The sequence below is a fragment of the Xyrauchen texanus genome, chromosome 39 (assembly GCF_025860055.1).
Source record: "Xyrauchen texanus isolate HMW12.3.18 chromosome 39, RBS_HiC_50CHRs, whole genome shotgun sequence".
In the NCBI taxonomy this organism is placed as follows: domain Eukaryota; kingdom Metazoa; phylum Chordata; class Actinopteri; order Cypriniformes; family Catostomidae; genus Xyrauchen; species Xyrauchen texanus.
In genome coordinates this window covers 10,412,511-10,425,880 of record NC_068314.1, presented here as the reverse complement: position 1 = coordinate 10,425,880, position 13,370 = coordinate 10,412,511, and the positions used below count along the sequence as shown (strand labels likewise).

The following is a 13,370-nucleotide window of genomic DNA, read 5'->3' as shown; positions in this document are numbered from 1 at the left end:
TGGAATTTCTCATGCTTCTGTGTCGACCATTCTGGCTACCGAGGGAATTCACAGCAGTCATTTTCACATCTATGTACATCCCGCCACAGACCGGGCACACAAGGATCTGTATGGGAGTATAAGTGAGCAGGAAACCGTACACCCTGAGGCTGCGTTCATTGTGACCGGGGACTTTAACAAAGCCAACTTCAAGTCAATCACACCGAAAAACTTCCAACACATCAGTTGCAACATGCAAGGGGACCATTGCTACTCTCTCTGTGATCCAGTGCTGGTCAGACCAATCAGATTCTATGCTACAGAACTATTTTTATCACATGGACTGGGAGATGTTCCGGTCCGCCTCCGATGACGACAACGAGGTCCACGCTGATACGTAACGTGTTTCATTAGGAAGTGCATAGATGTAGTGCCGACCAAAACAATACAGATCTACACTAACCAGAAACCGTGGATAAATAGCAATGTTCTTGCTGCGCTTGATGCTTTTCAGGCCTTTCCACACAGATGCAGGGTCATTAGCTGAAAACTGTTTCTTCAGCTTTCAGAGTAGCTTCTTTTAGCCAGTCTGATTCCCTTTGTCAGTGTGTTTCTGGCCTGGTTGTACAATATTTTATCCCCACATCTGTAAGTATCCCCTTGTGCGTGATGAAGCCATCTGTGCTTTCCTGTAAACCATGGTTTATCGTTATTGAATGATAAAAATGTTTTAGTAGGGATGCACATATCCTCACAGAAACTGATATATGATGTCACAGTATCTGTGAGCTCATCCAGGTATGCGGCTGCAGCTTTAAAAACCACTCCAACCAGCCCAGTCAAAGCAGGCTTGTAGTTCCAGCTCTGTTTCATTAGTCCATATCTTTACAGTCCTTACTACAGGCTTAGCTGATTTTAGTTTCTGCTTGTATGTCGGGAGATGATGAACCAGACAGTGATCAGAGTCCCAAAGCTGCTCGAAGGACAGAGCGATATGCATCCTTTACAGTGGTGTAGCAGTAGTCCAGTATATTTCATATGATGTGTTGTTTGTATTTTGGCAGTTCAGGGGTGAGTTTAGCTTTATTAAAAGCTCCCAGAATAATGATAAGTGTCTGTGTGTTGTTACTGTGTCTGTGATGTGATCAGCGGGATGTACACACTCACCAGAATAAACGAGGAAAACACCTGCGAAAAGGCTTACAGTTGATGAAGAGCACTTCTAAATTAGGACAGCACATATTCTCCAACGCTGTTACATTGGTACACCAACTTTTGTTGATGTAAAAGCATGCTACACCGCCTCTCGTTTCTCCCGAAGACTCTGCAATGCGATCCGCTCTGAACAGCTGGAAGCCAGGCAGATGTAACACGCAGTCCGGGATGGTTTCATTCAGCCAGGTTTCCGTGAAAAACAGAGCAGCAGAGTTAGAAAAGTCCTTATTTGAGTGAGCAGAAGCAGTTTGTCCATTTTGTTTGCGAGGGAGAAGACATTCGCCAGATGAATACTCTGCAGCGGAATCCTAAACTCGCGCTGATAAAGCTTCACAAGCACGCCGGCTCACTTGTAGAACACCACTGCTCCTCCAACTAAGATCTCTAATAAAACGTCAGAATAATCAAGCACCTGCTACATTTTTCATCACTGGTGAAACTGATCAGGAAAGAGTGACAAAAAAACATGACAAACAAACAAAAGTAATAAAAACATTAAAACACATCATCTGCAAATGGCAACAACAGCTAACTTTTTGTCGTCTTAGCTGTCACTTAGCTAGGTGTCTCTTAAAGTGTTGTCTACCAACTTTCAAAAACTGTTTGGAAAAAACGAGCAGTGCTGACATTTTACCACACTGAATTGCACAGAATGACTGTCCCGCAAATGAGAACATGTGCAAGGTGTTCTCGTGTTTCACTGCCACGTTTACACAAAGGAAAACCATCTTCCATCTGCATTTTTTTTGGAACCCAAAATACCTCCACACTTAACCCTATTAGAAGGCGGATAAAGGGCCAGCTGCGTTCCTCCTTCAGTCATGCTTTTAGACCACGCTGGTTTGTTTACATCAGTGTGCGCATGTGCCATTTGTGCCTCATACAAGCATTGTGAATCTTGATTTGTTGGTGGGATAAAAACTACTGTGATCAGAAAAATCGAAACACTGGCTAAAAGTTTATCTAGAATTATTTATGGTATTTTGAAGTGCCCATGATAATGTTGTGCATATTAATTACCATGATATACTGTATAACCAAATACTGTCACATGCCTATTCTCACCTCATGTGTATAGGTGCGCACAGGAACACCGAATGCTCTGGCCAGCCCAAAGTCAGCTAGTTTGATCTCGCCTTGGGCGTTGATCAGCAGATTCTGTGGTTTAAGGTCTCTGTGAAGAACACGATGAGAGTGACAGAATGCCAATCCCTGCAGCAGCTGGAAAAGGTAACTCTGAACACACACACACACACACAATATAAAACATCCACATACACAGATCTCCATATAGCATGTCAGTATATCAGTCTAGCGATGTTAAAAATAAAAACAAACGCATTGTTCTAATGGGTATGAATGTTGAATAATATTTTTTTTATTCTTAAATCCACATCTTGAGAAGCAATGTGTGTATGGGGGAGAAACAGAACAATATTCAAGTCCTTTTTGACTCTTACATCTGAAAGTGAAAATGAAAGTGGAGATTTAGAGTGAAAATTAACAGGCACCACATGTGACTTTCAGATGTTAAAGTGAAAGTGGAGAATGAGTAAAAAAAATAAATACAAAAGACTTTTTTGATTGTTTCTCACCCACACCTATCATGTTGCTTCTGAAGATATGGATTTAACCACTGAAATCACATGGATTATTTCGATGTTTCCTTTATGTGATTTTTTTGCAGCATTCACATTGCAAGGACCAACAGAGCGGAGATATTCTTCTAAAAATCTTTGTGTTCAGCAGGCAAAAAGTCATACACATCTGTGATGGCATGTGAGTAAATTATGAGATCATTTTTGGGTGAACAAAGCCTTTAATACCATAGAATGTATTATTTTGTGGAAATTGGTCATTTCAACACTGATTGTGGAGATTGTTTTTCCCTCTTTATTTAATTGTCCACCCCATTATGTCACAATACTGTGAAATTAAAATGAAGATATTTACAGTGAGAAATAAAGTCACACTTTGGAGGTGGACATCAATCATTCAGCAACAATGTTTATATTGCAATAATTATCTGAAAGTGAATAACTCCTTTATTTTGTGATGTTAGGCAGATCTTGTCAAGCATAACATGTCCACCCTGTTATGGAAAGATTTAGGGATAATTTGTATAATTATAAAATGTAAATATATTTACGTTTATAGATACAAAATAATCACTATAAGATAACAAATATTATACGATTATATGATAGGCCTGCGTTATTGAGGAAAAGTCATTTTGCAATTATTTTGACAAATATGGTGATTGCGATTTAAACTGTGATATGATAAATAAACTAGTAAGTGATTCATTTTGACCGAAATTTGCCCAGGCTCTATCTACTGATAATAGAGACTAAGGATGCTCTTGAAGAGTTCACATTTGAGTCCTCTTAAAAACAACCAAGACCTTTTCTCTCTTTGGGCAAAAACAAATAATTAAAACAGTGAAACTAGGAGAAAAAAAACTTTCTTCTTCATATTTAAATTGTACCTGTTCCACTGTGTACCTTTTTTGTCCATTTGTGGGTCTCAGCCCACCTTTTAATCATTATTTTTTGGAACCCAGTCAATTTAATTATTCCAAGTTGATTAAAAATGACATTCAGGTCTGTTTTAATAAGGTGTAACTTTTAAACATCTCCCAGCTAACATGTACACGTATTCATGCATGTTATTTTATCCATATTGTTCTGTACATTAATGGAGAGGACGGTGCAGCTTTAGTATTAATCGATTGTTCTGGTTTAGTTGTGTTGAGCCTGACTTGAGTTCGGCGTCTGTTCGATTGATTTATATTGTGTTGTTATTGGGCTGAAGTAATGTTAATGGGGTTCTAAATACAACGATAGTTTATTTTTATACACATATATATATACTAAGTTTAATTTTCTTTAAAGCTTTTTAACTAAAAATTTTACATTTCATTTATCACGTACGTTGACTGTGCCAGCTCATTCACTTCTGTGTCAACTGCCGTGCCACTGTGTCAACTGTCTGCCACTCACTGTAGGTATGCCTGCGGCGGGAAAGATTTGTCGCTAGGTGGTTTAGAAAAAAAGTTGCTAAAGGGGTAAGAAAAGTCACTAAATCTAGCAAAAAAGTCACCAAGTTGGCAACACTGCTCATGTTTGAAACTCTCCACGCGGGTCGCTAAATTTGTGTGTTTGTTATCGTGTCATTATGCACACGAAAGTGAACGACACTTGTGCCTCTGTGCTTCGCATTCCATAATTCAGCAGTTGTACATGGCGACTATATCTGATGATCACAAACTAGCTTTTTTGAGGACAAAGCTAGTTGCACGCTCACTCACTCACATATATATATAAAAGGCACCAAACCTTTTCTGTCCCCCGCAACGTTGTACTATAGATTGTAAATATAGAAGTAAATTCAAGTTTTTAAATCTTTGTCTCAGCTTATACTTTCAGAATGGCTTAGTCCATAAGCGCCAACATCCATTGAAACCTTTTGTTATAAACTTAGACGTATGATTTCATTGTTTATCGCTCCACATAGAAAGCTTTTATTTTTGGTGCCAATTTACCACTGTGCAGACATGCCATACTTCCGTACATGCACACGACAAAGCAAGATGCGCTCACGAGACACCACAAACAAAAGACAGTATAAATTCTATTTCAAATTCAAAATAATTTTAGATATGGTCTTTACTCCTGCCCATTTCTCAGGCATTCAACAAATTGTCTATGAGAAGTGATTATTCGCTTACCATCCATTGAAATGTGGCCTTGTTAAAATATGATCAACGCTATTCATTTCACCTGTGAGCAGTCAATGTTTTGGCTCACCAGGGTAATGTATTATTATTATTATTATAGTAATAGTAAACAGTAAGCTACCTAGCTTTTATTTTTAAGAAAAACTGCAGGAACACAGAAGATTCTGGTTATAGCGGAGTTCATACTCATAAATGCTGTACAATGTGCTCTCCATAATAACATCTTCCCCTCCTCTGTCCACAAATACCCAGTGCCAGGGTATATTATTTATATTTGCATATAATTTGTAGTAGCCTTTGTAGTAACATATTTGGAATTATGCAAAATTAATTAAAGTGAATTAGGAGCACTTTAAATATAAACACACTCAGCCCAATTAAGCAAACTCTGAGCACATCTGTTTCTCTCAGCATGAAATGAATGTGGAGCGTGCACAGAACCACTCTGAACAGACTCAAACACTCTATCAAGAGCCTCAGACATGCTCTTAGAATGTGTAAAACATTAATATAATACAGAGAGCAGAGCTGTGCACAATAATTTGAAGCAAGCAGCATGCAGACTATTTATTTAATTGCATCACAGACCTCTGCGGTTTAAGAACCGCAGGAGGTCATATCGCGATTTCAATTTTATTTCAATTAATTGTGCAGCCCTACTCTATATATTTCACAGACCATGTATTGGCTAATTGTACCCACTAACCCTTTTATTTTTCTACCCTGGCCAGCCCACCTACCCCAATAAACATCTGAATATATATTATTTCGTTTGACCTCTATGATGAATAAAATCTTTAACATGTACATTTAATGGCAAAACAAAGAACTAAACTATTGTTTTACCCATTTCATTTTCACCCTATAAAAAAATATTTAAAGCTAATCCCTGGTGTAATGCATTATGCATTTCAGAATCAAGTTTGTCCATTTTTTAAACTAGTGTCCAGGGACAACCAAGGGGGCCGTGAAGGGGGTTCGTAAAACAATTCAGAGAAAGAAAAAAGGTTCAGTTTAATCTAAATATTTCTCTTCAGGGTTATGCATTTAACATGACTCAATCATTTGTTAGAACAAAAAAAAGACAATGTTCGAGGTCAAAGCATTACATATAGGCAAAATATTTTTCCAGATAATGCACCAATATGAAAAAGCTTGGCTGATACAATAATGAGTTCAACAAAAACTATAGGCTGATACTGATATTTTGCCATTTACTAAACTTATAAGATAACAAAAAAGATAATATAATATCAGTATATATACACACTGATCAGCCCCAACATCAAAACCACCTGCCTAATATTGTGTAGGTCCCCTTAGTGCCATCAAACAGTGCCAAGATGCTATTTTTCTCACCACAATAGTACAGAGCGGTTAACTGAGTTAACGTAGACCTTGTCAGTTCGAAACTGTCTGGCCATTCTTAGTTGACCTCTCTCATTAACAAGGTATTTCCAGCCACAGAACTGCTGCTCACTGGATGTTTTTTGCACCATCCGGAGTAAATTATAGAGACTATTGCACATAAAACTCACAGGAGATCAGGTTTGAGTATTTCTGTAACTGCTGATCTCCTGGGATTTTCACACATAATTTACTCAGTATGTTGCAAAATAATTAAATGATAAATGTAATTTAATAAAATAAATTTGCCTTTTTATGTTCTATGAAGGTCTTTCCAGAACCTTGTGAAAAAATACATTGATAATATTTGAAGGCCAAAATTAGAATTTTGAAGTTGCCTCTGCATCTGAGGCCGCCAATCCGCGCATCTTATCGCATAGCATGTTGAGCGCGTTACCGCAGTGACTTGGCATGTGTGGAGGCTTCACGCAATTCTCTGTGGCATCCATGCACAACTCACCACGCTCCCAACTGAGAGCAATCCACATTATTGCTACTACGAGGAGGTTATCCCATGTGACTCTTCCCTCCCTAGCAATCGGGCCACTTTGGTTGCTTAGGACACCTGGCTGGAGTTACTCAACAAACCCTGGATTCAAACTCGTGACTCCGGGGTGGTAGTCAGCGTTTTTACTCGACGAGCTACCCAGGCCCCCTACGTTTTAATTTTTCTGCTTGTTTGGTTAGGGGTTTGATTGTTGCACTAATGTTGGAATGTGGTCTTTATTTTGTTTTTGACACACAATCCATTTATTCTATTATGTCAAAATGTCAAATGTTAATGAATGGATTGTCTCTCTCCACGTGGAATGTGAAAGTGTTGGGTACCCCATAAAAAGGTTATTTCTTCCTAAGCATAAGAAATATGATAGTGTTACTTCAAGAAATGCATCCTTCCCCACAGGAAGCTGAAACATTTGGAAAGATATGGGGTGGATCTTTTCTTTAGTGCTGGCTCAAGTAAGAGCAGGGGAGTAATTATACTGATAAGCATATACAATTCAAATGTCTCAAACAGATTAAAGAAATTAGGAAGAGTTATTATTGTTTTAGCAGAAATTCAGAAGCACAGTCGTATTTTGGCTAATATTTACACACCTAACATTGATGAGCAGGGCTTTTTCATAGATCTTGGAGGTTGCAAGCTGCTGGCACCCCTCATTACATAATATTGGGAGGAGATATTTATCTTTTGGTGGACTCGGTCCTTGATCATAGTCAAGCAAAAGTGTGGAAGCCCCCTAGAGCAACATTTACGGATAAGAGGACGTGTAAAAATCTTGGTCTTACAGATGTTTGGAGACTTTTGAACCATCTTGTAAGGTTTAACTTTTTTCATCAGTCCATAAGATTTATTCTAGAATAGATTTGTTTTATATCTAATACGCTCATTTCATCTATTGTTGATTGCTCAATTGGAACCAATTTAGTCTCAGATCATCCCCTGGTGAGTTTAGAGGTGCTGCCACATATGGAGAAAAGGAATTCATATAGTTGGCGCTTTAATGTATCCCTTTTGCAAAATCTTGAATTCCAACAAATATTAAAGGCTGAAACCAATGTTTATATGTAGACCAACTGGTCCTCAGTATCCTCTATGGGTGTGGCTTGGGAGGCACTCAAGGCAGATCTTAGGGGCCGGATGATACTGTATGCCTCATTCACCAAAAAATCCAAGAGCACAAGAATGTTGCTTCTTGAAACATGGAGTTGGAAAGGAATATTAAAAGTGCTGAGGCAGGCCTAGCCCAACTTTGTCAATCTGCCTTTGTAATTTGTTCAAATGTAATTTGGGATGTTTACCATTCCAAATAAAGGTGCACGCTATGCCATCAAATTGCTTGAAATAAGAGAGGGGGACATCTACAGGGAGAGATTGTAGCATGTATTCCAAAATTCAACGACAATTAATTTTAATAACATTAACCTTCCCAATCATAATGTAATGAAGCCCACCTACTCATATCATTCAAAAACCTTTTTATTAAAGGCTCAGTTAACTAAAATTACACAGATTTGCTGGGAAAAAAATTACCAAATACTTAATGCCCTGTTTGGGCCACTGGCAGGTGCCTGGTTGAAAAGAATTTACTGGGCAGTATGCTTTCAGAGCCAAAGCTTCGGATTTAGACCAACTGAATCTGTATCCTGAGAATTTAGAGAAGGAATTAATAATCCTGTGTAGGGCTGGGACGATTTATAGACGTAATCGATTACAGAAATACGTCGATTTGCATAACATGCGGTACGTCGCAATGGAATAATTAAAATGGCATCACCCGGTTTAAGCATGGATTCCCCGAAGAACAAACTGCAACTAAAAAAACTTGCCCATGGTGATCTAAAGCATGGGAGTATTTTAGCCGGAGACCCAACCATGTAGCGCTGTGTAAGATATGCAAATTGAAATAGCGTATACATGGCCGTACAACCACCATGAATGAACACTTGAAGCGAAACATCCCGGATCGCTTGTCAAGACGGCAGCACCGTAAGTAGTTTACTTTTTGTCCCCACCCAAACATGATATAGTATTACAACACGTGTTTCTGTTAGTAGTAGTCACTTCAAATATATTTTCTAAACGTTTCATCGCCATGTTAAAAGTAATTTCTGCACCGCTGCTAACATAACTTCACAACACGCGTCATCTAATTATGTTATTTGGCCGTTTTATATTTTCTGTTTACTTTAACGGCCATGCAGCCCTCTACATTGCGAGTAAATCACGCGATGCAAAAACAGAATCTCAAAGTTTTCCTTAATGAGAAATAAGGGCTTGTGAGAGAGAGCCTTAAAATAAAGTGTGAAAGTTAAGATTTTAAGGCAGAAATATTTTACTATTGCATAATATAATATAATAGATATGCAGGTTAGCTGGGTTACAAAAGAACAAAAGAAAACAAAACATTGAAAGTCCAATGGATCAAAAGTAAATCGGACAAATAAGAGAGATATATTTGAGTTATATAGACATATTTTGAAAATTAAAATATTATTTTAATTATTTTATAATTTTATTTGACTGTCATTCATACGTTTTTGAAGCCTGAAAAGGAAATCATATACCCTTATTTTATTACATGACCCAATCTAAATTTGTATAAATTACTTTGTTGTGTGCATGAAGCACACATTGTGTTTGTATGATAAATAATCATTATATTCGTGAAACGCCTTAATCATCATAGTCCTATAACAGTAATCATAGTCATAATCACAATTATTTGTTTGACAATTAATTTTCAGCCAAATTTCACAATCGTGACCCCTAATTTTCATTATTAGGTTCCTACCTTGTGAATTGTTTTGTTACAAATGTTTCTTTTACTGAGAGTTGATTAAGAATGCACAAGTTTGAGTTATTCCTGTTAGAAAAACATTTAAGTGTTACTGTTAGAAAAACATTTAAGTGTTACTCAAATTGCACTAATTTTACTGTAAAATAATTGTATGTTGGACTGCTAAACTCGAGGTTGCACAATGTTTTGATATTCCCCTTAAAAGTGACTTGAATTTTACATTTGGTTTAATTTATTTTGTTGTTGGATTGCTAAATGTATATTGCACTTTAGTTCTTTCTTAAAATCATTACAAAATACAATTTAAGTACTCTACATTTAGCAATCCAACAACAAAATAAATTAAACCAAATGTAAAATCCAAGTCACTTTCAGGAGGAATATCAAAAACATTGTGCAGCCTCGAGATTAGCAGTCCAACATAAAATCTCTCCAAAATAAAATTAATGTTGTACTGTAAAACTGAGATTACCAGTTAAAACAGGGCTATTTTTGTTGCAGAATAAAGCCCTGCAGTGAACACTTTGTTTCTTGTACATTTGTTTGTGTTTAAGAGAAGATCATTTATTACAATTTTGAAATATTAATGACAAGTTTTTTTTATATTTATTTTGGTTTAATTAATTGTTATATTAATCAAGAAATAATAATAAAACATCTTTAGAAAAATCGGTTAGGGTTAGATTAATCGATTAATCAAAAAAATAGTTAGATTAATAGATAAAAAATAATCGTTAGGTGCAGCCCTAATCCTGTGGAGGCAAGGCATAGATCTAGTGGGGTTGGAGATGAATAACAAAATATTATCTGCGTAAAGCAGGAGCTTATGCGGCACACCTCATGCCATCACACCTGGAAAATCATTCTCCTTTCTTATCGCAGCTGCTAATGGTTCCAGGGCAAGACAGAACAATAATGGGGAAAGGAATATACAGAGTAAAATAATCTGAAATTAATACACATGTTTGTACCGCCGCTACCGGGTGTCTATAAAGTAGTGATGGGCATTCCGGCTCTTTTCAGTGAGAAAAATGGCTCCCAAATGGCTCTTTAAAAAATATATATGTTTAGAATTTTTTTCAGTTTGCGAAAATTTCAGTATTCGGTACCAATACCAGTGAAATTTCACGGTACTCTATACCATTTTCGGTACCAAAGCAAAAACAGGTTACTAAACAACACTCTTATTAACAAAGTCCACAAAACATTAGCAGCAGAACTAAGAACAGAAATATGCCATTGAGCAACACTTTAATTTAAATATATAATTTTTTAATTATAACAAAACTGAACAATGTATGCTTAAAGTATTTTTGAACACTTATATAAGATTTGCTTCAACTTTTGCAACTTTTAATTTAAGTTTTTACCAAGTACTAAAAAAAAGCCTAAATAAACAAGCATACGATAGAATTAATAAAAAACAATTTACAAACTAATGTGCAAAGTGCTCTCTTATTAATAAAGCTGCATATTGCCAATTTTCTTCATGATAAGAAATGCACAGTGACATAGGCCTATATTATGATTAAATAAATTCTAATCTAGCTGCATTAAGCGTGAGTGCGCGAGGGAGGAGTTCCCCGAGGCAGAGTCTCTCTCAGCCGGGTGCAGTTTCAATCTCTCCCCCTTAGATCGGGACATTCGCGCAACTCATAGAAGAGGCACCGACCACACAGAGAAATGCCAGTTTCTGAGTTTATAGTTATTAACATGACCTGCTTCTGTATTATTTGAACTTTAATAAAGCAATTTTACGGCATTTAAGATGTTACGCCGGGATGTTTCCTTTAAAGAGCTCTGCATCCGCTTATTCCACAACGGTACATGCTTCTGACTGTAGTTTTTTTTTAATCATTCCCTAATACTTTGGGATCTACATAAAATAAACTGTGAAAGTTTAGAGTGCATCTGGACTGATCTGTGTAATTCTTCCTCCAGCAGGTGTGAACTGCTGCTCTCACGCGATATCGTTACAGTTTAATGTGATTTCATGTTACGTTAAATGAGATCAAACGACTATTCATCAACTAACATTTTTCTCATCAATTTTGTATTTTCGACGATGTCGATAATGTCGACTAAACGTTTTAGCCCTAATGCAAATGATAATATGCTTTTAAACTCACCTGCTTTATTTGCTTGAATAAATCCGGGTGTCTGTCTTTATTAAGTTTGATGTGTTTCCTCCTTTCGTCAGAAAATTGTGAAAGCACTGTTTACAAATAGGTTTTTGCTGATCTGTGAAATTTCCCTTTTCATCAGCCTCAAATTACCTGGCTTTTTCCCACTTTTCATTTCGACACGATTCAGTTGAGACTCCACAGCAGCTTTGCTTGACGCAATCTTTTGCTTGTTGCGAGCGTTCGAAAGTTCCCGCCTCTGCGTGGGTACCGGGTAGACCCGGTACTCGGTACCTTCAGAAATTCTGGTATCGTAAATAATTTTTTGTTTGAGTACCGACTTGGTACCGGTATTTTTGACAACACTACTACAATCGGTGTTAAAAAATGCCTAATTAAATTAAACCATACTCTACCTTAACCACAATGTATTTAAAAATGCATTGGTTTGTAATGAAAAAGAATGCTATTAAACATTTGCATTTAAAGTAGCGTTGTCGATTTAACGAGTTCATTCTGGGTGATTAATTTTATAAAAAAAAATAACGTGTTAAAACAATCGCAATGCCGCAAGACTGTAATGAGGAAGATTCCTGAGAAATGCAAGCTTGTAGTACCACCTGTTTACACCAGAGGGCAGTAAGTGAAACTTCAGCTGAATGGCAACGCGCAGTTTAAACAGTGATCAAAACAACCCTTCAGCAGGCAGCACAACACAAACATGTGTTACGTTCAAAACGCTTGGAGCACTAATTCGAACTAAGGTATCTCAAGATGTGTTCTTCATATTAAACTATATTTAACTTGACACAGTGACCTAAAAATGGTATGTTTATGATGAAACACACCAGAGACGTTGTTTAATGACCCGTCAATGTACACCTGCGTCAGGCATGCTTGTGTAGCACAAGCATGCCTGACGCAGGTGTACACTGACGGGTCCTTAAACAAGCCCTCATAATAGATCTCGAATTGATTGACAAATTCACTTGCGAAATGGATTGCTATGAACTGTGTGCATATGATTGGCTTATGTTCAATAATATGATAGTAAACAATACTTTGTATTCTAAAGCCACTTTTTGTATTGTCTTATCAATGATTAACTCTTCTGCCACAAGAATGTAATGCATTTTAGTTATCTGAATATTTTTATATATTATTTGCGTGATATGAGTGTGAAGCGATAACCTGTGTTCTGCAACTGCTTTCGGGTCCTTGAATAACGTAAGTGCGAGTAAGGGCAGCCAGAGCAGGCAGTAAAATCGCCGGCATATGTTTGTATATAAACAAAGTGCATATACAGTGGGTACGGAAAGTATTCAGACCCCCTTACATTTTTCACTCTGTTATATTGCAGCCATTTGCTAAAATCATTTAAGTTCATTTTTTTTTCCTCATTATTGTACACACAGCACCCCATATTGACAGAAAAACACAGAATTGTTGACATTTTTGCACATTAATTAAAAAAGAAAAACTGAAATATCACATGGTCCTAAGTATTCAGACCCTTTGCTGTGACACTCATATATTTAACTCAGGTGCTATCCATTTATTCTGATCATCCTTGAGATGGTTCTACACCTTCAATTGAGTCCAGCT

At 37.0% G+C, this 13,370-nt stretch overlaps 1 protein-coding gene across 2 annotated transcripts in view; it reads right to left on the bottom strand.

Annotated features, from left to right (window-relative positions):
• The window catches only part of cdk2 (cyclin-dependent kinase 2), a 95,284-nt gene that overhangs the window by 65,256 nt on the left and 16,658 nt on the right, over nucleotides 1-13,370 (bottom strand). For both annotated transcript variants that reach the window (XM_052111701.1, XM_052111700.1), the window contains exon 4: nucleotides 2,260-2,430. In XM_052111701.1, the coding sequence (XP_051967661.1) occupies nucleotides 2,260-2,430 (171 nt within the window). The remainder of the gene's footprint in view (nucleotides 1-2,259; nucleotides 2,431-13,370) is intronic.